Below are 26093 nucleotides of genomic sequence, written 5' to 3'. Positions count from 1 at the left end.
CGTGTCGGAAAGAGAAATTCTTGGCCGTGTTCCCGAAGCTGTAGCTTATCACAGTAATTACAGAGTATTCAGCGCTCAGACAAACATTACCACCCAAAGAATTCAGAACACGTTACCTCAGAGTTTCTTCCACCACACGGTGAAGCTCATCCTATGAGAGCCGACGACCACAGAGAGGCAGGAGAACGGGTCCTTCCTGTAGACAGAGAGGCATGGAAGGCATCGTCAAATGAAAGCCACGCATATTACGATTCAACATTTTTTTGATTTATGCTTCTTCATCAAGCACCCTTTAAGCTCCAAAGCGATAGGTTTTCTTTACATCCCAATGATAGAGCAAGATATTTTTTAACACAACTGATGTTGCAGTGAGTACTTTGAGTGTAACAGCAACCCGCACAGGCCCTGACCCAATGATGAACTTTTGGGTTACAAGTCCAGTCCTCTAGCCACTGGCTCATATTGCTCTTACCTACCTAACAGGTGAGACCCAATGAAGAAAACGCTAGACTGTCTTCAGTCTGTGCGCAGAGCCTCCGCTACCCAACAGTCATCCAACCGGTCTGATCTCTGTGCTGCAATCGCACCCCATCTGCCACCACCTCAAAAGAACATAGCACAAAAATGTGGAGAACACAGCATTCGAGGGGGACAGCGTCCCGTCGGATGTCACAGGATAATGCAGGAGAGATGGCTCAATGCTCTTCTACATCAGGGCCCAACTGCTTTCTCAGTGCAGGTGGGCCAAACCTTTCCCACTTTCCAATAATGCACCACCGTACATTCATCTGCTTTGAAAAAAATGTTACTTCACCTTTCCATTTAATTTAACTTCTCATTTTAGAAATTCATTTGTGGAACGACAAAATCAAAATGGGATTGTCAGGATTTGAACAGAAAGCACATTTCTTTGTAAATGTTACTTTTAAAGACGACCATCAGTTCATTACTGTAATTGAAGCTGAAATTATTGTGTTTATTTATATAAAACAGAAAGAATAAAAACAACAAAAATGGATTATGAATGTCTGTCTGTCCCAGCTGTATGTGAAGGATCACATTTTGCTGCAAGCTGCTCCACACATCAATCCTACAGTGCATTGGGGCACTTTTCCAGAGTCATCCCATCCAAAGGGTGAAAAAACTTCAGGTGAGGGCCCTCCGTGTGTGAATCCAGCCACCAAAGGTCAGCTGTGATAGGTCAAACGGCTAATGACATCACCGGTACTGTACAAAGAGAGAGCGGTTGATCCAGGCAAGGGAAAAACCTGAACGGACGCTCATACAACAAAGTGCAGCCTGACATTCTAGAACTGCACTACAATAATCTGGTTCCGGAACCAAACTGAAGAGATGGTCACAAATCAAAAACTTAACCCTTGAAGCCCGGCCTTCCTCTCTGCAATAACCATTCACACATCCCCATACTGGCCTCAGGCGAGCTACATTCCAACAAATGCCAAATCACGGGCCATGCCCTCTCCCTGGGAAGAACATTTACATTCACTCACTTGGTAGAGAGTGACTTACAAAGTAAACAGAGGTTTACAAAGGACTTACAAAGGTACAACAGATCTTACAATTAGATCGCCTGACAAACAGCACAGATCCAGAAACCGTCTGAAACACAGTCTATCGAATGTGATACTGCACAAACCAGGGCCGCAGATGGAAGACAGATGCAATGTGCTACAACAATGGTGAACAATGGCATTAAGAATCAAACATGCCCAAGGCATGCTTCCTAAATCATTCAAAATGCCTTTATTCATTGAAAAGTACCAGTAGGTTTATTGTGAAGTTGTAGCTTTGTTTGCTGGTAGGTACATCAGGACTAATTTATCGGAAATAGTTGGGGAGCTTTTGAAACTGCCCGCCAACGTCAGGAAATCAGAAACCCACCGCACTTGACACAAAAGACTTCTAGATTTTGCTGTCAGTTTCACATGTAGCACATATGACATAGATGTGTCAGGTGTGGAATGATTTTGAGTGGGCGGCATTGTAGCATAGTGGTAAGTGGTAATACTTAACCCACAACTTCCTCAGTACACATCCAGTTATATAAATGGATAACATGTAAAAACTGTAACCTATGGAGGTTGCTCTGGATAAGAGCGTCTGATGAATGACAATAATGTAATGTAATATGAAACATACTGAGAAAATTAGAGGTTGAGTCATGAAAGTAAATGATGCTGTGATTTTAGCTCCTATGTTCTACAGGTCACTGACCTTAATTCCAGTCAAGAATAGGATCAAGAAAAGGGTTTGGTTATGGGTGAGTCTGATCATTGTCACAATGTCATTTCGACAGGCTCTTTTGTTGACATTTGGATGTGTGCCCTTGGACGGACTTTCCCCCCGCGGGGCACAGTACCAGGAACTGTGTCAGTGACAAAAGTGGCATGTCTCCAAAACACACGAGTAATAATTCCTTTATGATACCAAAAATTGTCACACCACTTCCATGCCAGAGTGGCACAGCTCACATGATTTGGGTTGCGGGCCCATGGTATAAGTCAGTTAGGCTAATTCTATGGACTCTTACCCTGGCAGAGCAGAAATCGCCAAATGACAAGACTTACATTACATCAGGGTTTCTGCTAGGATTTTTTCTTGCCGGTCCGTCGTCTGGAAAGAATTTATTTTACAGAACAAATTTGAAACTTACCGGTCATGTTTCAGTAGCAGTCTATGTTACAAACGCAAATATAATGTACACCGAGGTTGGCGAAAGAATGACAACGACTTCAAATCAGTTTGACTGTTTAAAGAACAGTAACGATTAAGCAAAACGAACAATAACGACTGAGCAAAACCTCAACATTAGCTGCTAAATATAGGCTATTACGAAACATCTGTAACCTGTAACATCTGTAGCCTGTTTTAAAAAAAAGGCTAGGCCTACATGGCATCAAATGTAGCCTATAGGCTACCAGGTAACATTTTATTTTCTTTTTTTCATTGCGGTAAAGTCCTCTGCTGCCAACTTGAAATCAAACATGTCCAATGTGTCTTTGCAGCTTGCAATGCGCATAAACCGCGTCACTCTCTCCTCCTCCAGACGACTTCGTAGCACCGTCTTAATTCGACTCTGCAGAGAGAAGCCCCTCTCTGCCGGCACGCTTGACACGGGCAGAACACAGGCAGTTTTAGCCATTGTAGCTTTGCTGTCAAAACACAAATGTCCTGTTTAGGGATAGCCTTCGTTATAGCTTCATTTTGTATAACTATTATTACTGGACATTTTGACCGGCAAGTTTTTAATTTATTGTTTTTTTAATAAATTTTACCAAGCAAAAACCAGTAATTACCGCATAACGGAAAGCCTCCATTACATTACTGTTATTTAGCAGAAGTTCTTATCCAGAGCGACCTACCTAGATTACAATTTCATCCATGTGTACAGCTGAATATTTATAGAGGCAATTGTGGATTAAGTACCTTGCCCAAGGCGACAAGAGCATTGCCCTAGCAGGGAATCAAACCAGCAACCTTTCAGTTATGAGCCCTGCTCCTTACCGCTATGCTACACTGCTGCCCATAAGGCACATCAGGCTCAGAAATCATGAAAAGGAAGATAAGGTTGCTTGGCAACAGTGGGGCTGGTGTAGAGGATGTGATTGACTTCAACGGAATGCAATTGTACTTTTTTTTTAAACTCCCATGAAATCCGAGCATTGGTGTGCAAAGCGTGCGGGGCTGAATCACAGCTGATCCCAGGTCAGTTGTGGGGATGAAAAATAAATACCAAGCTTATTACCACATGCACCGAAAAATGAGGATCTGAGCGAGAAGCCTGGCAGTGACCTGGTTGTGCAATGCACACCTGCCTGTTCTCACTACCAGTGAGAAACCTTTACTCACGCTACTGCAACTCGGCTGCGCAATTCAACACGTCATTCAGTGCCTGGAGGTCAGTGACTCGCCGAGGTATTGAAACCTAATTCGAACCACTACACCACCGCAAAACCACCACACTATGGCCTACTGCGGGGTGCAGCAGTAAGGATCAAGGTTCTTAGCACTAAGGTTGCCTGTTCTATCCCCAGGTGGGCCTGCTATTTTACCACTGGGCAACCCAAATTGCGCCAGCAAATACTTAACAACATAGCGATTGCAAGTTGCTCTGGATAAGAGTGATAATAAAGTAATAAAGTAATGAGGTAAGTGCTAAATAATGCTAAGTAATGCTAAGTAAAGAAACACGCTTCAAAGGCTTCAGATCAGTGAATCATTCTTCACGTGTTTTCTTCTCCGAATTACGTTTCACCAGGGCCGTTAAAGATAAGCTCAGACGCAATAAGACCTCGATATACGAACAGTACATCCTGATTAGCAGGGCTTCTTGCAAAATGTTTGCGTAGGAACATATGCAATATCTTCATCTAAAGTATTTAATGTCATTGAATACGGAGTCAAGGTCTGGTGGAGACAATGTTATAATGTTATTATGTATTGTGTTATATTATGCAGGCCTTGTGTTATATGTTATTATGTATATATGTTATTACTGGTTTAGGAGTGTTGTTAGTCTGGTCTGACACTATTGCTCGTTTAACATGAATGGATACAATTATGTTCTATTGTGCTGGAAGTTGTTCTGCGTAACAGCGTGTGCTAAATGCATGTAATGTAAGGTAATGTGTAACTTTGACTGTGTAACTGCAGTGATCTTAGAGTATTTGTGTTCATAACAGATATCACTCACTGCGCATTGGACTTCTAATCTATTTCGTCATGATCACGTCAGCAGCCTTACCATTCAGCTACGTTCTCCTATCAGATGGCTGAAGACCCCCCCTCTCTTCCCCCCCGCCCCCCCCCTTCTCCGCCCCACCCCCTCCCCCTCCCACTCCATTCAGTAGGTGATTGAAAGGCACTGAATGAATGCAATCCATTATCATTATCTCCCCTTTTTACGCACAGCGGCGCTTGATCATGCGCCCGCAAGTTTCCCCCTCGCGGGGGACAGAGAGGTGACCTCGTTTCGAGTCCCGTCGCTGAGCCGCCAGGTCCTTCCCCTGGCCGCGAGGCTGCCGGGGGGTTGGCGGGCGCGCGGCGTGCGGCCAGGAGGAAAACGGGAACAGCGGAAAGTACAAAGGCCGAAGTGCACACAGGTGCGCGTTCCGCAGGTGAGGCATTACGGGTGGAAAAGGTTCCAGCTTGCAAATGTTAACCATAATTAGCTTTAAAGGATAAACACTTTATACAAATACAGTGATACATATTTTATAACCATAAATATAAAAAATATAAAAATATAATAAAATATATATTTGTGTGCATTTTTAAAAAAAATATACACACATACACACATATATTTTTATGATATTTTATGGTCATTTATATTTTTTACAATATTTTATGGTTATACGTGTATACACTGTTTGTCCAGAAGGATATTTCAGAACAATGGGTCAGCACAATTTTTTTATCCCTATGAAACAAATATTCTCCACCTCACCCTTACTCTAAACAATGGGCCAAGTATGTTATGAATGAAATGGTTGATCACGTCACTGAGTAAACATCAGAATGGCTAACAAACGTACAATAACATGCAGTTACTGTACATGAATATAGCACATGAAAGATGAATATAAACTGTACCACTTTAGACCAGACCATCAGCAACGAAGTGGGTTCTTTGATAACATCTGTTTTTGTTTTTACACAGGAACTATTTCAGTTTATTATCCACGATCATGATAAAAAGGGAAAACTAGGGGTACCTGTACCACATGCTGGAGACTTTTATCCTTCACCAGTGCAACATCAATGCAAATATTGTTTGTTGAGATAGGTCCGTTTATGTTTGCCATCCTGTTGCCAGATGCCACCTCGTTTGTCTAAACATAAGCGAATACATAAAAAGAAGAAGATGATATCGGCATGGAGGGATGGAGAAGCGCCAGACAGTGGCCCTTTTGTTTGGTCTGAATGGCTCCAAAGGTTGAGAGTGCTCCACGCGCCCCCTCCGCACCTGAAATTCCATTCTGCTTGGAGAGTGCGGCTTGGCACCGCGCCGTGTAAACAGTAGGGGGGTGGAAGAACGCGCCCAGGAGGAAGTAAGCAAAATGTTCTGCACCCAGTATGCACCTGCCGAGGGGGCAGGACCAACAACCATGAGCAACAGCAATGATACAAAAAAAAAAAAAATGCTCCGTGATGAAAGCAAACAAGTTTGGAAAGTCCGTTGGGCGAAGTATTTAAGCGAGTAGCTTGGGGCTCCGAGCTCAGAGCTCAGAACTCAGAGCATCGACCAACAGGAGAGGAAAAAAAAAATAAAAAATCACTCGCCTGTCTCGCAGAGTCCCAGACTTCAGGATGGCGAACATCAGACTTGGTGCTGTGGCCCTGCTGGCTCTTTTAACTCTCGGCTTTTTCCTGGAGCAGGCGGACGCAGGTGAGCGTTCGGTCTGATGTGCAGCTTTGGTCGTGTTGCTAGTCACTCTCGCTACACTTCTACTACATGCCAATCTACTATAGCTCTGGCGGGAACGTTGGCCAGACGCTAACAGAACGCTTACCGGACCTGGGCAGCTGTGTGAAATTTTCTTTCCTCACACACACCTTTGCAAGTCCCGTTATGAATGGGAACGGGCCTTTTTTTTTTTTTTAACAACCTTGTGAAACCACGGAAGCTTCTCCACTTGTGTTTGTTAACTTTTTCACACCTCTTCTATTGATCCAGCAGGTTGCTGCCTGTCGTACGTCAAGAAGCCATTCCCCTGTCACAGGATGAAGGGCTACACCATTCAAGACAGTAAAACTACCTGTGACATGGACGCTATCATGTGAGTGATACCCGCATGAACCAGCACTGTACCCAGCCCCTGAGGGGTGTGTAGTAATGACTTTATCAGTACTACACTACATACTGTGAAGTGGTAGTCAGAGCACACTGGACCTCTGTAGCCTATGCAGTAATGTAAAGAGTTATGTGCACAGCAGTTTGGAGTGGTGATCAGAGTAACGGACTCTGGACACGAGTTACAATGCAATGACCGTGGTGTGGGCAGCGATGTAGGGTAGAGGTTGGAGCACTCGGACGCGCCGCTCACGCTGAGGGCCATGGGTTTGGATGGTGTGCTGCCGGCGTACCTTTGAATATCTCACTTCATTTCAATTGCGCCTTCAAGCAATCTCTCTGTATTAAAGGGCCACAAAGCACGTCTGTTTTTCTCCTGCTCAGCAGACATTGGTATTCAGGGTGATTTATTGTGCTTAACGTACAAAGCATGTTTCAGATTGAAGACCTTGCTCGAGAGTACAAGAGCTGTATCCAAACCACTAAAATGCAGACTTCCATGTACAAGTACAGCTGCTGAGCTACTATGCTTTGCTTCTGTAGTTTAAAAATACAAGGCTCTATAGATTGCAAGAAACCCCTTGAAAACATGCGGCGTAGTGAAGGAGTGAGTGTTTGTCATTGAGTTAGCCGCTTTATAGAGGGGACCGCCGAATAAAGGAATGACAGCGTGTTTTAAAGTTTTCTGTATTAGACCCAAAAGTTTGTGAACTCTAGAGTCTCACACCCTGTTACTGTGCTTCATTACAGCTTCCACACTAAAGGGGGAAAGTTCATCTGCGCTGACCCCTCAAAGGAGTGGACCTCCAGGAGAATCAACTGCTTAAAGTGAGTTTCCCCCCTCTGGCTCAGTCACCTGCCCTGGCAAAGGAACGAGTAGACACACACACACACACACACACAGGTTGGCCTTGACATGAAAATAAAAGGATGAGAGGACCATTTTTAAGCCTTGGTGAGCTTTGTGTGATTGGTCCAGGAAAACATCCTTTCACTGAAAGACTTGTTTTCAGTTTTCTTCGGGAACAAAAAACTTATTTAAGACATGTTCTATCCATGGCAACAAAAACCTTAAGATTTTTTATACTATACATTACATTTCATTACATTACGTTCATTTAGCAGACGCTCTTATCCAGAGTGACTTCCAGCACAAGAGAACAGATGTAAAGCCATTCAAGCTGAATGAGCAACAGTGTCAGACCAGGCTAACAACACTCCCAGACCAGTGAGTGTGAGCATAACACTATTCAAGCTCTACTAGTTAACTTGTGCATGCTTACTCGACAAGGGAAGGCAAGCATACTACCACACATCATAGTCACTAGATCATTGAAATGTTTGATAATTAATGTCCGTATTTGTTTGTTTCTACAGAGAGAGGGCCCAGAGCATCGCATAAAGAACAATCCTGGCCCCAGGACATCACAAGGCACAAGACAATGAAGGAATTTATGAAGCTATGCAACTTCTTCTCTGCTACCCTCTCCTGGGCTTCTCTCCAACTGTCGGATATGTGGATGTTTTTGCTTGCTTCACATTACGCAAATTATATCATTTTAAACTTTTTGGTTTTTAAATGAGACAACATTTCAAAATACCTTTCCAAAATGCATGGAGAACCCAATGGTGTAAATATGCTTTTAAATATATTTTAAGTAATTTGCACTATATTGTAATATTATATGAATGATTTATTTATGTGTTGGTTTTTGTGTGAAAGGGATTTTTAAATGTTTTCTTGTTTTTTTCTGGTTAAATCTTTATGGTTATGTTGAAGTTTACTTCACTTTATTTGTGATCTGTTTCATAAACAGAAGTTATGTAGTGTCCCATCAGAGATGCTATGTTCGTATATGCAAAAGACAAATGAAAACATTTTACGTTTTTAAAAGGTTATCACAAAATATTTTTGTGCTGACGTTGTCCTCCAATGTACAAAAGAGGAATGTAAATAGGTTTGGGAAATATATTCTGGTGAATTCTTATAGAATCCATAAAAACAATGGTGTGACGTTGAAAAAACACTACATTAAATTGATATGAAATATAAAATCTGCTCTCTCTTCTTGCTCTGATTTTTATTATAACTTTATCATTATTATTATTATATCTTTAAATAATTATGAAAGCTCATAGTAAACTAAAGCTCATACTTAAACTCTGGCTATGTGCTAAAAATGGCCAGCAAGACCTTGAATACCCTGTCCTACAGCACCCAGTAGTAGAACAGTCTAGAACAGTCAGAGACTTCATCAGATGTCTCTGTTAGCTGTTTTTATAGAAGTACAGTGTCTCAGTGGCATGGTATACTGTCTCAGTGGCATGATTAATAATGACAACAAATCTGATGTCAAACATCAACTGTAGAAATTTGGTAAACAGGTAAAAACTATGCTCAACACTTTATTCTTCTTCATTTTTTGCTGGCTGTTTACCCATGAGTGTAATCTACATATAATTTCATTCACCTTGAATAAATACTGATGAACATGACTATCTTAATTGATCAAGATTTCTTAATATGCACACTATGACTCTTCTGTAAAACATCATCTTATCTTCATCTTATCTTATATACCGCAACATGTAAAAAAATGTACCTACCATGCAAGGTTTAGTGCTTTTGTGTAATACAAACTACCCACATCACGCTTACACTAAAAAGCTTTGTCTACAAATAACTCATCTGTGCTGTGTATGAAATATTACAAAGTAAATGTAAGTATCTAATATCACATGGCTTAAAAGGAATCAATTAATCACAACAGCTCATATAAAACCACATACTTTCACCTTAAGCTAACCTATCTGTTTTAATTCATATTTCTCCTTAAGTTATTACAGGGAAGAATGTAAGCATTCGATAAAACAGCCTATTTGGTTTTTACTGTTCTCATGCCCCCTGCTGGTTATGTAGGGTATTGCATTTAAAACAGGGGCTCCTTCAACTTCAAAATCCTTCAACTAAAGTCATTCTCTCTACACCACCAGCAGGTGACACTGATATTAAGATAAGTGAAGCATATATGAAGCAACTGTTTAAGCAGCTTAAACAGACTTGTCTGCATATACATAAAATTTGATCACAGAAGCATTTTTCTGTGATCAAGGCCCAAATTTAATTGCAAATCTGCAATTTGGCTTTAGGCATGAAGGGCTTATTCAAGCAGCGGTATTTGCTACTTGTCTCCTTATTCATGGTCTTTTCGTCCCAGTGTTCGCTTTCAGTGTCTAGACAATCTCTCAAAGCGAGGCAAAGCACTGAGAAATCTAAAATTCCCTATCGATCTGGATGTAAACGCCACGGAACCCCCAAGTCCTTTCTCAGGGAAGCACCAAACGGCACGCAAGAAGTTCAGAGCAGAGATAAGGATCTGGTCGAACGCTAAGCGGGTACTTCAGAAGGAGAGACCCCCATCAACATGCTTTGAGGGAAGATGCAGGAAACGCAGTGGATATCTGTGAAAGGTTTGGTGTCTGACCAGCGGGAATGAGCCGCAGCCGTTGCGGTAGATCCAAAAGCAGACAAGACCGTGAGAATGCAGGGGTTACAACATCGCCATCAATCGGAGCGTGTGAGAGGATGCCCTGACCGTAACCATCAGCAAACTCGGAGGACTTGTTTGCATACATTGTCAGTGTAACGATGTGTGCTGGTCGCTCCCCCTACAGGCAGGCTGTAAAAAGTACATAACCATCAAACAGGAATCATCACCTCTCATTTGATTTATCCACTGTGCTTTCGATCCTTAAAGCAGTGAGATAGCCCAGATCTCACAAAGGGCTTTATACTTAGAAAAGAAATTTATGAGCTGAGTATTAGAATAGTCAATGATCAAGTCAACATACGACAGGACAGAATCTGGAAACGTATCCGAGCATCAGAAAGAGAACTCATACAGTGATGTCATAGTTCGAATAAAAACAATAAGACAATGCCAAAGCCCACACAATGCAAACCAGCGGTGATTGCGGTGAGGGGAAAAACTCCCTTCAGCAGAGGATTAAGGTAGAAACCCTCGGGCGGAGCTTGGCTACATGGGCGCGCTCGTTACCCTCAGCCCAGACTGCAATGCTACACACCCGCTTTCGTTGCCAATCAGTTAGCCACGCAAATCCCCGACGCGCTTTTCAGGGTTGCCAGGGGCGGGAACAGACAACATTGCCAGAGATAAACCATCTTCCTTATCTGCGGTGTTGGTGATACGCCTGGGAAAGCAAATGACAATGGCAAAGCACGAGGAAACGTCCGCGGAAACATGGCGTTACCACACGCCGCTGGTGTTTCTGGGATCTAGTTACTAATATACGGCAGTATACTTGGCTTCCCTCGTCTGCTCAGGTTGTAAACGTTAATGTGTAGTAGGGCTTAAGCCCACGCTCACTGACGTGGGAGTGTTGTTAGCCTGGTCTGACACGGTTGCTAATTCAACTTGAACGGATACACGTCTGTATTTTCGTGCTGATAGTCGCTCTGGATAAGAGCGTCTGCCAAATGAATGTAATGTAATGTGAAGCATCGTGACCATTCCTCAGGAGAGCTATAAAGTATTGAGACCAAGCTCCTGTGCTTGGAACATCCTTACTGTTTACGGCAAAAGATTTATGGCAAAACACGTGGGCACTTATAACATCAAAGTATTAGCCCACGGTTACACCCCAACACTGAGGAGACGTTCCAAGCCGCGGGCAAGATAGCGCCCGTGGCTCCACATCGTCCTCGGAGACATGCGGGCTTGGCAAACGGCAGAGAACACAACTCCAATGTCACCGAGGTGAACGGGTAACCGGAGCATCCCAGCTTATCTCGCAGTCACGGGCGGAGTGTCCCGCAGAGCTTATTCTCAAAGTCCAACGGAAAACACGCTTTATTCTTAGTAATCTTACCAGTTCAATTCATTGCAGTTATCATGTCATTATCACTATATAGGCTGTAATATTTGTACGTTCACTGCTGCCATCTGGCGGACTAGTATAGTATCATAGAAGGGGTCATTATTAGTCTTTATCTCCGGGGGTCGTTGGCCCGGTGTCTCTTACGCGCTGTAACAGTTACAGTGGCATAACGTTTTAGCTCACATTCCTAGTGGACCTTTGACTATACATTCACGGGAACCAATCTTAATATATTACAGTGTTGAAACGCCGTTGCGTTATCCTTCTGAATTTGCAGCGGCCCCACTGCTGCGCTGGTGGTTTAGGTTTTTCGAGAGCACAATTCCACCTAATCGCTAAACTTGTCTAACACGATCTATTTCCCTTATATGGAGAAGTGAGAACCTCGCTGCGGTTTCACAGTACGAGGTGCACGCATTGCTTTCATTGGTAGGAATCGAGGTAAAAGTCGCTGCCTCAAAGACGGAGCACGCAATGGCACTCTGCCATGGTTCTGGGGTTTCGTCCTACTCACAGTTAACTCCTCAGCTCCGGGGGACTCGCTTTTAACGCAAAGACATACTTCTGCCAACCGCACTGTGTTCATCAGCCACTGCCACCGCTGTGTGTATGGAGAGGGGCCCTCCTGTAAATACAACAATCCTTTTATTCTGACAACATCCATGTGCTAGGGCTCCACAGTCTTTTTTTCCCTCAGTCCAGAACAGTCCTTTTTCATATCACACACAGGTGTGCTAACCCAGGTGGGTGGTCGCTCCACCGTTTTACCCGGGCTAGGCTTTTCCCGTTCCAGAATACCATCACCTCCTAACGTCTCCCAGCTCAGATCAAAACAAACCAAGTGCTCCACCGTTTATTTGTGCTCTAACTAGCGGGGACGACAATCGTTGGCTTATTCACTGTGAGATAGAAACGGGGGACAGCAAACAACGTGGGGTGTTATTAAGCTATTAACAAGAGACGAGACTCATGGGAACCTAAGCCAGGCAATTCTTTCGCGCGATGGAACTATTTAGAAGTTCATGGTTGTTATATGCTGGAGGGATCGGATGTAATTGCCTATACAGCCCTTCATTTTCGCAACTCCATTAACCACATGCCAACACGTAGATCATGGGAATCTTAAATCTTAAGCCCTAAATACTCAGTTCCCGAACATTTAAAATATGTTGAAAAGATGTGCGATTTTTTTTTTAACCTGGCTTGCATCGATTTAGGATACAAACACTTTTGCGGAAATTTGAGTTTAATCTGAGTAAAGAGCAAGTCGTTTCCGTGTGCATCGAATGAGCGTTCGCAACGTCAACGGTTATATAAATATTCCGGGTTGCAAGGAGGAGAATCTAACGAATGGAGTAATGATTGAACTGCCTGTTACAATGCCAGGTGCAAGAAGGGAGACCGCGCCCGGGAGAATTCCTCATACTCCTTTGTAATGACAGAGGGCGCTAAAATCCTTTCTGACGACCTCCACGACTGAAGGAAGCCAAGCAGCAATCAAAATCTAACTTATACACCGCCTAAAGTGCCCCTCGGACAAGCTAACAGACATTAACAATATGCACAGAGCATATTATTATCATTATTATTATTATTATTATTATTATTATTATTATTATTATTATTATTATTATTATTAATAATAATAATAATAATAATAATAATAAAGTTATGGGCACTTATGCAAAGACAATAATTAAATCATTTCCATGCATAATGTTTTTTAGATATTTATTCCACGAATACATTGGAAAATGTAATCAAGAGATTTTGCATGCTGTGAAACTCTGTAGTGAATTAATCCGTATGGAAATGGCAACAATTGATATATTTTATATGTTTTGTAACACATTCCTTGCAGTTCTAAACTCTAATTTCTATTTTCCTTGTAGTTCTAAGTTCTATTTTTTTTACCATTCATTAACAACACCTGTGGGTATAATTAATATTAGACCTTCTGGAACCAGGGTACAGGGCCCAGTTAATTTTGATGTTTTTGTCATTCTGTCAGTATAAATCAGCCAAAAATCAATGAGTAAACCTTTTAGGCAATACAGTTTTTCACTGTCCGTTTTTTTGTGAGGAAAAAGATGCCCTCTGTTACTGTGTTTTGAGGAAGTGGTAGCCCTTGAAAGAATGTGGGCCTGAAGGAACCATCAAAGAAGAACTGCCTTCGGCAGTGCTTTGAACAATTCATTTTTGTCCAAGAGCATAAGGGGGAGTTTGAGGAATTATTAGTAATGAGCTTCTCTAATCCATGTTTTCTCTTTGATATTGCGACGGTGATTTGCAATGGCCAAAGCCTATAGAGATTAGTCTTCAAACAGTTCTTTTCCTTTAGTATATGGATCTAGCCTCTTCGATAATTGAGAAGGATAGTTAAAGACTGTCAGAATGAACCAAGCCAGACAAAGTCGAACATAGGTGCAGTCTGGGCCCTTGTTGCTACAAGTTTGGTTTCTTAAGATATAAGGTTATATTTCAGAGTGAGGCAGGTAAGACCTGAAAAGGTATTTGTTTTCATGAGGTTAAAAACATGATGCATCTGGCTTATTCTGGAGTGTCCTTATTGTGCACAGCCACTTACTCCTTTGTTTTAAATCGGCGTTTCAAGTGCAATGCTTAGATTTTTGTTTTATTTATTCATTTATTTCTGCCATTTGTATATTTACTGTATATGGCCATTTCCCCATTCTGTTAATTGTTTTTCTCTTTAAGGTTTTTATATATTGTCAGTTCAAAGTTTTGCATCATTTTCTCATGATTTCCTTCTCCAGTGAGAATGATTCACTTCTTGTACCTAAGGCTGTAATCATAAATCATTTGTATTTCCTCACCCGGAAAAGCACTCTGCATTATATACGTTCTTTAATTCAAGCTTTTAAGAGAACCCTTCTGGGTTATGCCTGGTTCTCTCAAACAATTGACCACCTTTCAACAGTCAATTTTTCCCTAAACGTCACTGTTTCTCCATCTCTTAATGATGAGGATGCTATTACCAAACTACCACCACTACCACTAGTATCACATCTATATTTACACTTAGTCGCTTAGGAGACGATCTTATCCAGAGCAACTTACATACTTTACAATTCTTACAAGTTATCCATTTATACAGCTGCAAATTTACAGAGGCAACTCTGGGTTAAGTACCTTTCCCAAGGGCACAGCAGCAGTTCGAGGATCTCGAGGGGGTAATCAATCCAGCAAGCTTTGCACCTTACGACTACATCATGCTAGTGGCCACTGCTAATATTTCCACTAACACTGTTTACTAATACTGTTACTGTTGATTGCATCACCATAACCACCAGTTTCCATTATGGTGCCTGGCATCTCTTCCTTCTTCCTTCTCTCACCACGCTCCCTGTACTCATGCATGTACGATTACGTCTCTTTACTGTAACAAATGAAAGGAATGTGCATTGTGATTCATTTAACTGGCAAACAAGGCCGTTGTGGTTAGATTATGTCAGTGCACATCGTGAGCGCATAAGGAAGTGGTGCTGGAGAGCTGTAACAACCTGAGTGAGAGTCAAGCTGAAAAACGGTGCCAGACTGTAAGCACACAAGGGTGAACAGGCACACTTCCCCATAATGCGTAGCAGTTACAGTATCCATAAGACCAGCATGCCTACATCATTCCTACATGCACATGAAGCTGGATAAAGATGTATAAGAACAACCACATTATTGTAGTATATATACCACTGTCTTCACATGCTGCTATAAGATCTATAAGATAAAATATGTGGTATAGGATCTATAAAATTAGCCTTCCTTATTCTGTACTAACTTTGCACCAGATTTTATTAAGGATTCAAGAGTGGTCAGGTACTATATTCAAGCCATATGGTAGGATATGTCTATCTACAGGTATATGAGTGTCTGTAGGCCACCCTTCGTTTGACATGGCCTAGAAATTATATCCTCCTCAGTGGTTTAAATCCAAAAGACAATTTTGTGACACATGGCATTACTACCTTCCCCGATAGTTAATTATAATGGGTTTGCTCGGTCATGCCATACAGCCAGGGGTTAAATGGTGCAGACCTATAAACACCACAGCTCAAAGGGAGATTTGCTTGGCTGGTGGTCCAGGTGGCAACAGCTAGATATAAAGGGCTATGGCTGTGGTCCAGACCTGACTAACTCAAGGGGTCAAAGTTCATCCCCATTTCTGAGGTCCAAGGCAGCCTGACGCATAGCTATAAGGATCCCTGCCCATCACGGAGAAATAAGCCAAATCCATCCCTTCGACTCTAACCCCTTAGAGCCGCCATGAGGACCATTTTTAACGTGTTTGAAATGAATCAGAGAGAGAAACCGGAGGGGCCAGTCAGAGTGCTGAATACAGGCAAACATGCATGTCACGTTAAGTCAGCAGCAACTTGTGACATCTGCAAGAAAATTTATAGCTCCTTATTTTTCTCCTACAGGTGCGTCATAAACTATTCCGACACGTTAAAAGAGCACTCCAGCACAGAAATGAGCAAACTCAGGTGTGGCGTAGCGCATGTGCAGGTAAAAGCCACACCTGAATTTGCTGTGAATATAGATCGCTGTACCAGACAACTATCTATAATAAAAGATAATATATGTAAATTATATTTCACAAATAAGACACGTTGGGCTGCTTTGGTTTGGTTTGAGAATGGTACTATGAAGGCTGCAAATCACAATTCTTCTGTGGTTTGGGGCAGACACTCTACTTACAGACAGACAGTGACAGGAGAGCTGTGCCAGGTGCTCTGCTGTATCGATACTGACCAATACTAACCGATACTAACCGATACTAACTGTAAAACTGATACTGAAATAAGGACCTCAATTCAATCACAAAAAAACACACACATTTTGAGGATGGAAAAACTACTTTCACTTCACTACACAGAGTGGCTAGCATGATGAAATATTTCTGTAACTGTGCACACAGCACTGAACAAAAAAAAAGTAAAAACAAGAGAAGGAATGTATGGAGAGGCCAGAGATTGGCAGGGAGAAACACACCCAGGGTACACGGAAGGGTGTGTGTGTGTGTGTGTGTGTGTGTGTGTGTGTGTGTTTGTGCGCGTGTGTGTGTGTGTGTTTGTGTGAGTGTGTGTGTGTGTGTGTGTTTGTGTGTGTGTGTGTTTGTGCGCGTGTGTGTGTTTGTGTTTGTGTGCGTGTTTGTGTGAGTGTGTGTGTTTGTGTGTGTGTGTTTGTGTGTGTGTGTTTGTTTGTGCGCGTGTGTGTGTTTGTGTGAGTGTGTGTGTGTGTGTGTGTTTGTGTGTGCGCATGCGTGTGTGTGTGTGTGCGCGTGTGTATGTGTGTGTGTATGCGCGTGTGTGCGCGTGTGTGTGTTTGTTTGTGTGTGTGTGTGTACAGTCGGGACACGCAGCAGCACTCTGCAGTACACATGTTTCTGCGTCACACTGCCGGACCTGGCACGACATATTTTTATGAGTCACACAAAACCCTTCTTTTTCCCGCCTTTTTAACATGCAGATCACCAGATTTAACGGCTGGGTGTGGAGGAACAGGTCTGGGGAGTTTGGTGTGATGTGGACCCCTGCAAAGCATAGAAAGGCACTCTCTATTCAAACTGTACACTGTGTGCTCACACTAACTGTGTGGCATGTCACCAGTCACTAAAATATGAGCTGAGGAGTCTTCTGAATAGGTATTGCCTGAGTGTGGGAAGTCTTCCAATAATAATGCTGCAAAAAGAAAAAAAAAAAGTTCCACTACGTCTGGTCTTGAAGGACTACAGGGTGTTAAATCCCAGAAAGAAAGCTATACCATGCATTACTGCAAATATTCCCTGGATGAAAAAATACTTTTTTTTGTGTCAGTGAGAAACATAATTTTACAGTAACTAAATGTGTTAGTTAACACATTTTATTAGCATCCTATGTCCACCTTATTACTGTAAACTCCTTTTAGGTTTTACATACTTACACATGAGCCTTCTTTTGATTCTGCAGAATTTAAGCTCACTATTTCATTGGGCTGTTTGATGTGAACAGGAGTGTGGCTTTATTGGTTCATGTGGAGCTGTATATGAACATATAAAGTGATGAAATTGTTCCAAAATGCAAATTATAACAGCGGAACAAAAACCGCCGCAGAGGGGTGGTCTGCGAGTTTGAGAGAGTTTAGTTTTCCTGAAATGTGTGCAGCATGAAAGCAAACACATTCAGGAAACCAAGTCAGCAGCTATGTGTGTCAGTAAGTGAGGCAGTCAGTCAGTCAGTAACCGAGTGAGTGAGTGAGTGAGTGAGTGAGTGAGTGAGTGAGTGAGAACGGGTTAGTGAGTGTCTGAATGAGTGAGTCTGTAACTGAGCATAAGTGAGTGAGATAATGAGTGAATGAATGTGTGAGTGAGTGCGTGACTGAGAGCATGAGTGAGTGAGTGAGTGAAAGAGAGAGTGAGAGAGTCAGTTTAATCTGTTCTGATAGTAGAGTAAAGCCATCAGTGACGATGCAGGTGTGTAACTCCCCCCACCCACCCCTTCCTCCTCATGTGATCCTCTGTGCAGCTGCACTGGTGAGAGCAGCTGTGCTGTACCTCTCAACTGTGGTCAACCCTCGGGGGCTTCAGCACCAAAGTTCCACGTGAGCCAGGCCAACCGGACGAAAATAAAGCGCCCAGAGAAACAGGGGCGTGCCAGATCCAGATCGGCGGTGAGGCTTGTGGTGTTTTTTTTTGGTTGGGGGGGGGGTGGTTTCCAACAGGAAGCCCTCTTCTTAAATACATCTGTTGTTCAGCTGAGGGTATTTTGCACCATTCCCTCCAACAGCAACAAGTCTTACCAGAGACCCTGCAGGACGTGTCGACCTTTTCTCTGGACATTCCTGAGGAGAACAGAACAGCGCAGCCCACGCACGGGGAAGCGCAGTCGTAACAACGCACAAATACCACACAGACTCTCCGTCACCCTCTCCCAGCTCGCATCTAAAAACTTATTGTTTGAGAGAGTCAGTGTGACACATTCCTCAGCCCAGAGATTTGAGCCGTGCGTGTACTTTCCCACAGAAAAATAAGAGTTTTCTGCAAGCCGGGACAAGCGTGGCAAATATGCCACGTCGGGCAAATAATCCATCGTGGCATGAACGTTTCCTTGTTGGTTTGATTTAACTGGTCAAAGCTAGTGTGGTCTGCAGAATAAAGTTCTCCAGCTCGACAGAGAATCCCTATTAAGTCACTGTTATCAGATAAACCACAATTAGAGCACGGCACGGTAGTAGACTATAATTGTGTTTTTAGCTGGATCTTTATGTTTAACCCTGTTTAAAGAGGACACAACAATATAATTGCTGACACCTGCCACATGGTCTTATCTAATAAAGCCTTCAAACATAGACCATGGGACTTTTTCCCATCAGATTCTGGAGTGTAAAAACCTGACAGAAAAGTGTTTATAATCTCTAGTGCTGACTTTCTCAGCTCTCATCTGATAAGGCGTACCTTCTGGCATCAGTAGGCAGAAGTGAACAAAACAGACATTCTTTGAATTATCCTTTTTGCGATGATATTTTTCACCTCATATACCAAAATAAAATTCTGTACCTGTGCACATCATTTAGGTGACTATATTAAGTCATATTAAGATCAGGGATTATGGTCAGGGTGGAGCACTGGCTGTAATTCACCAAGGCCATTTCAAGTTCAGTCCTATCTAATCTGGTGATTTTTCATATTTCAAATTGCTTACTTACAATGTGTATAAATACACCCCTTTTCTCTTCCACCTAAACCAAACAATATGCTCACAACTGAGTCACCTGAGTTCTTACCCCAGATAATATTGAAATGACAGAATATTCATTCCATGTTACACCGCTCTTTGTCTCAGTTCACTGGCTCCCTGTAGTCGCCCGCTTCAAGTTCAAGTTCAAGGTTTTGATGTTTGCAATCAGAACATCCAACAAAACAAAACAAAACAAAACATCCAACCTACCGACCTGAGCTCTCTACTACAAGCCTGTGTTCTATCCTGACCACTACTCTCTGCTACCAAATGGCGTCTGGTGGTCTTGTCACATCGCAGCACAAAATCACTATCCAGAACGTTGTCTCCTGATGGTGGAATGAACTTCCACACTTCATCCATTCTGCTGAGACCCTCGCTATCTTCAAGAAAGATCTGAAGACACAGCTCTTCCACACTCACCTGAACACCTGAAACACTAAAGCAATTTCACATGGCTTTGTTTAACTTTCAAATCTATGGTTTCATGCACTTGTATCTCTACCAGCTAGTTAGTACCTTGTCTGGCCAACAATTAAAACTTGGTTATGCAGCGCATCTAACATTGTTGACTCCTTATACAGCTTTTTGCTTGTGTTGTACTCTGCCTCACTTGTCACTTTGCATAAAAGCATCTGATAAATTGCTAAGTATAAATCTAAATGCAAATATTCATATTGACAATTCCTCAAATGTATTGGCAGTATCATTTCTAAATTTTATTGAAACCTTCAACCTTGTGCAGTGCACCGTGTTCACAACCATGGCCATGCTTTTGATCTTGTTCTGACCCCTGACAGCATCTTAAATAACTACAGACCCATTTCCACAGTCCAAGTGCCCGTTCGTTGCTAAGTTCTTCAGAAAAAAAACCACTGGCTGTCCGAACATTGCGTCAAGAGATGTCCAGAGCTCAATACGGCTTGCTTTGGTGGAGTGGAACCCTGATTGCATGAAACAAATCACTCTGAGACCGAAGGATACCGTCTGTCGTCAACACAACAGGGCAATGAATGGCATGAATAACAAAGTCCCTGTATCCCAGCCGAGATACTGTTCTGCAGCTGGCTGCCACTAACTACGATTATTAGGGTCTCCAAGGTTTTTTTAAAAAAAATTCTGCCTGTTTGTTTCCCAAACTACAGTTCTGAAACTGTTCCACTTAAAGTGGCAGATGAGCTCCTTAGAAATGCAGACTCTGGTAAATGCTCTGTTTTAGTTCTGCAACACCTCTGTGCCGTTTTTGATACAGTTTATCATTCTATTTTAACAGACGGCCTTGGAAACTGGGTGGCCGTTTCTAACCCCTGACACGGCAAGTAAGTAAGACACAGATTAGCTCCTGGCTATATTACTGACCCTTTAACCCCGTAGATGAATGAACACCCAGTTAGATTTTCAGATAAAACCCCTCTATCTGTTCCAGAGTCCAAATTAAAAACAGGGACCATGCTGTCTTGGTAAAAGTTCTTAGGCTCGGAAAAAATCTTCGTGAAGAGACATATCTCCATATCTTCCTTTTAAATACCTTTGAAAAACTCATTTTTACAAGCTTATTTTTAATTTAGTGGTACCCTTTCAGTTGTGTTTTACTCAATGTTTGTTTTATCATTTCAATTAATTTTATTTAATTCATGTTGGTTTTAAGATTTTTTTTAAAGCCCTTATTAGTTGAAAACAAAAAAGGCAGTGCCACATGGCATTGCTACCTCGGTAGTTAACTATAATTAGTTTGTACACTCCTGCCACAAAGCTAAGGGTTAAGCAGTGCAGACCTAAAAACACAACAGCTCTGATTTTATCTTGATTTTTGTTCTTTTCATTCCTCTCACAGCATGCACAACACATTTCTGTATTATTTCTGTGTTGCCATATTCTTTTCCATAGTACGTTAGCAGCTCATTTTCTTTTAATGTCTGTAAAACACTGAGCTGCAAATATATGAAAGGGGGTATACAGCGCAAAGTTATTATTATTATTATTATAATTATTACTGTGCTCAGCCTTCAGGTATTTAATTCCAAAGCAAACTGTTTTAGCTGAAATAAGTCCAGCAAGAACCACAAGGTGAAGGGAGAGAACAGCACGTCTATAAGGAAATAGAACACAGACACATCTGTGTCAGACATGAGGGTTGAACGGACTCCACGGGTTGTTTTACCATACCAGGGTGCTTTCAGGTCAGGTAAGCTTGACCACGTGGCATCACAGGTGGAGACCAGGTCACTGCATGCTGAAATGGAAATACAGTCTCTGGAGCTCAGAATAACTTCAGGCGCTGTTTTCAAGAGCCCTAAGGATTTCCTGAGATGTTCCCAAAGCTTGGCCTCGCTTACATCTCTCAGCAAGAAACTTACATCCTCAAGAAAAAAGAACAGATGGTTACACAAGTGATGGAACTTGATGCTAAACACAAAAATCGATTAAACTGAATAGGGAGTGAATACAGGTTTCAGAATACTGTTAAACAATCATTGACCTGGGTAGCAGGAAATACCAAACTTTTTTCTGAGCTGAATATAGCACATGATGTTGAAAGGCCTTCAGGCGAAAATATGTCTGTCCATTGTGTTTAAAGATAAAGGTTTAGAGAAGTATGCAGCAGTCAAAAAACGATTGCCAAACCATATGAGTCATTCTGACACATGAAGAGTTACAAGATATTCTGAATACACCCTATAGACATTATAAAATTACATTTACATTAAAAAGTTATGATCATCATCAGCATTTGACATGTATTTACATTTATAATACCATGTCCTTATACTGAAAGTGTAATAATTAATGGTACACAGGTCACGAATCATGTCTATATAAAAGGTACAGGTAATTGTTTTGCATTGGACCCAGACAGAACCTAAAGTGCACCAGTGTTTATTTTAACTTGTCTGTGTGGCCATGTTTAGTATGGAACACTATTATGACACACTATTCAGAATCGGGCACAATTAGATTGAAATGAAGTCTATAAAAGGTCAATGGGCTAGGTTAATATTGGCTCTTTAAAAAGACCCCTTTTTTAAACCTTTATCAGCATCTTCATTATTTGAATTAAACGTCTATGAAATTATTGGCTTTAACATTTAATTTCAGACAAAATTCAGCTCACCGGCAACAATAAACAGATCCCCAAACGGCTGGACCGAGCCGCCGGAGAGACCGAGAATGATCCTTTGAAGCTGGTTCCATCTCATTTCCATGAGAAAGGAAGCTCTCCAAATCCACCTTATTATCGGGCTTAAGAGGGGAGACACATGTAAGAGGGGGATTATGTACACTTCGGTAGTTTCGCTAATCAGGCTCCCACTCCCGAGAGCGCAGGTTAGCACACGTCTTACTGCACATTTCATTATTGCCACTTAGCAGACAGTCTCACACATGTTACAATTTTTATGTGTTATCCATTAACATCGCTGGATATTAACTGAGGCAGTACCTTGCCTGAGGGTGCAGCCGCAGTGTCCCAGCGGGGACTCGAACCTTCAGCCTTTCAGTTACGGGCCCTGTTTCTTACCACTGTGCTACGCTGCCACATGTTTCCACAGAGAGAGCACATCCTCCACCAAATCAAAATGCATGAATCCTGAAACCCGCAGTGGTCATGTGACAAACTGACAGGGCTGAGCCCCTGTGTGGGTGCTGGTGGTGGGAGCTGGATTTTGGAGCTCTCACACGCTGTCGGTGAAAATGTTGTGTCACTTAGTAAGCCTTGCATTTCTATCTGGCACCGCATGTTTTTTTTTTTCCACACATTTGTGTTGCATTACGCTACATTATGCTATGTTACATTATGTTACTGCTAATTTCTGGGTTGTTGTAGCACTTGTTGAAGTGCTAACAAGTGCTAACTCAGAATGGCCTTAGCTTTCACCCACAATCAAAACTCTGCAGCTATATTTGAAGCACTTGTTGAAGTGCTACAACATTGCTTACAAGTCTTTGTTTTCAGCACTGCAGTGTGGGTATTATGGTCCTTTCATATATACGCTGATACTGTTGTTTAAACATGCTAACTAGCATTTTCTGTGTCTGAATTGTTGTTTATGTGGCCTTATTTATGCATTAATATACCTTGTTTGGGAAGTTGCTCAAGAGCATCTGGAAAATCAGTAAAAGTAAACAACAGAGGTCATAGTGTTCCTTCACCAGCCTCATAAATATAGCTGCAGAGCTTTGTATGTGGGTGAAAGCTAAGGCCATTCTGAGTCATGACTCAACAGGTGTTACAGGCGTCTGATGACTGAACAGGTGTCACACTGCTACACCCCATCAGAGAAAAAGTAGGTCTCAAAACCCAAACATTGCTGGTTTGATTCTGATGTAGGTCACTGCTGTTGTAACCTTAAGCGAGGTATTTAACCTGAATTTGTAGGGAAAAAAAAAATAAAACATCCAGCTGTGCAAATGAATGATATTTAAGTCACTCTGGATTGAGCAACCAGCTAAGCATGTAAGCAATGCAATGTAACATCCATCCAGTCCAGTTAAGGCAACGCTGCCGTGAGATGCCTTGCAGTGGCAGAGGCATCACAGCAATGCCGTGAGAATGCTATGTGTTTCGTGCTGGTGAGCTTCCTTGTACTAATAGCAGTGTGAGAGAGTGCAGTTGCCTCTGCATGTACTTTGAAGAGCCCAGCTAATTACATCGAAGAGCTGATGTGAAAATACGTAACAGCGTGTTTATTGATAAATGGAAAAATCACTTTCTCTGCCAGCTTTTGTGGCATTTCCTAATGGGCCAGGACCATACATCTACATGTATTCTTTTCAGTGCTTGTTGTGTTGATCCCTGTTTTTCTTCTTGGGCTCTCTATTTACAGGCTTGTTTTTGCTCTAAAAAGGCTTGGCATTTTACCTCATGTCAGGGAAACAAGAAGGGAGCGTTCGAAACCTATATGTTGTCTGACGAGCATTCAAGACAAAGCTGAATACTATAGTCAAATGTTGCAGTGTGGCTTCCTGTATAGATTTAATCAAATTAGATTTGCCTCCTCCAACATTTCTTCTGCCTTAAGGCCCCACTGCTGCAATAAAAAATTTTGACCAGACCCCACGATTCTGAAAATGTTGATGTTGCTTTTGACAAAAGATTAGACTGATACACGTTTCAGTAGTTCACTGAGATAACTTCAGACGCTGTGTCTCTGGGGTTTGATCTGGTCACATGCACGGCAAGGATTAACCTAACCTCACTGAAGACATTGGGTTAATTATACTTTAAACAATGGGGATTTCCTCACAAAATGACCTTTCAAAATGTGTGGTCGGCGCACAGGTATGTCACACTGCTTTGATAAACCTGACAAGGATTACAAGCTAAAACAACCTTCCTGCACTATTGTTCTGAAGACAATTAATGAGACCCCCAGCAGAGAAAATTTGTGAGTTTGGAAGATGGCAGCGATTTGGTGAAATTTAGACAAACAGAAGTTCCTTTGCAGCCTACAATTAAATGATTAAAACTGTTTGTACAACAATTTGAGAGAAGAAAATGTTTTTTGTTTCACGCTGTTTTTAACTTGAACTTAAGGTTTGTGTAAGCATACATCCCCCATAATGATTTTCACTTTGAAAAAGAAAAAAAGTGACTCTTGAAAGTGAATCCTGCCTAGCCTTGGACTTTCCCCGTCCTTTATAAAATCAAGAGAAACCATGCACAGGAGTTACACTGCCCTTTGCCAGACTAATATTTGGTATTCATATCATATTTGCAATCACAGCAGACAACTGTCTTCGCAAATAAGCTACAGACTGCTTTCATTTTCATCTGGCTCTCTTGTCTTGTAATGTCATGCCGCTAAACAGAGGACACTCAGTTTTGCAGCCACTTTGCAGGCTTTTATGTGCTAGCACTGGTATCCCAAACAATTGATAGTCTGTTCTGTTGGGTGGCAGTGCAGCAACTTAACCCACAATTCCCTCAGTAAATATCCAGCTATAACATTGGTTAACATTGTAAAAAAAAAAAAAATCTGTAACCGATATAAATCACTCTGAATAAGAGCACCTGCTAAATGTCAATAATGTAATGTAATGGTATTGAAATGAATTGTTCCTCTCAGGAAAGGTGAATGATGAACTGCAATACTGTTAATCTGCTAAAATAAAATGATGCAGTTTTGTGGTGCTAGGCGTACCAGGGAGAGCTGTCTGTACTACAGGACTTAGCAAAGCAACTTGGTACTACTTATTTGGTCAGAGCGTAAAATTGTGACCTGTCTAAGTTACTCTGGATATGAGTGTCTGCTAAATGACAATAATATAATGTAATGTGTGCACTGTATTGTTCTGATGAGATACCACCTCGGGCAATATTACTTAGTTTTTAAATTACATTATTGGCATTTAGCAGACACTTTTATCCAGAGCGACTCACATAGGTTACACTTTTTTGTTTTACAATGTTATACATTTATACAGTTGGATATTTACTGAGGCAGTTGTGGGTTAAGTACCTTGCCCAAGGGTACAACAGCAGTGCCCAAGCGGGGAATAGAACCTGCCACCCCAAGTTAAGATGGGCTTCCTCCTCACAGGCCCTTGCTGGCTCCACCTGCGCTGACAGGATCGGCATGCATGGGACCACATCCTCACAGCCCTCCCTGTTTTCACAGCTGTGGCAGAAAGCCGAAAGATTTTCC

General features: G+C 42.0%; 1 protein-coding gene across 2 annotated transcripts; it reads left to right on the top strand.

Annotated features, from left to right (window-relative positions):
* The first annotated feature begins 6261 nt into the window (after positions 1–6261).
* Positions 6262–8435, top strand: ccl20b (chemokine (C-C motif) ligand 20b). 2 transcript variants are annotated; one of them, XM_036522595.1, is made up of 4 exons: positions 6262–6412; positions 6704–6803; positions 7568–7645; positions 8195–8435. In XM_036522595.1, exons 1-4 carry the CDS (start codon positions 6334–6336, stop codon positions 8217–8219), a joined length of 282 nt encoding a protein of 93 aa, XP_036378488.1. In that variant the 5' UTR covers positions 6262–6333; the 3' UTR covers positions 8220–8435. The 2 variants fall into 2 exon arrangements, with proteins under 2 accessions (XP_036378488.1, XP_036378487.1); XM_036522594.1 differs by having other exon boundaries at positions 6701–6803.
* Positions 8436–26093: the final 17658 nt, after the last annotated feature.

This window comes from Megalops cyprinoides, chromosome 2 (genome assembly GCF_013368585.1).
Source record: "Megalops cyprinoides isolate fMegCyp1 chromosome 2, fMegCyp1.pri, whole genome shotgun sequence".
Taxonomy (NCBI): domain Eukaryota; kingdom Metazoa; phylum Chordata; class Actinopteri; order Elopiformes; family Megalopidae; genus Megalops; species Megalops cyprinoides.
This window is presented reverse-complemented; position numbering and strand designations above follow the sequence as displayed.

Excerpts from the sequence above, each read along its gene's own strand:
- ccl20b (XM_036522594.1), top strand. The coding sequence starts at position 6,334 with ATGGCGAACATCAGACTTGGTGCTGTGGCCCTGCTGGCTCTTTTAACT. Across the intron at positions 6,804-7,567 it reads TGTGACATGGACGCTATCAT|CTTCCACACTAAAGGGGGAA; the intron begins GTGAGTGATACC and ends GCTTCATTACAG. Across the intron at positions 7,646-8,194 it reads AGGAGAATCAACTGCTTAAA|AGAGAGGGCCCAGAGCATCG; the intron begins GTGAGTTTCCCC and ends TTGTTTCTACAG.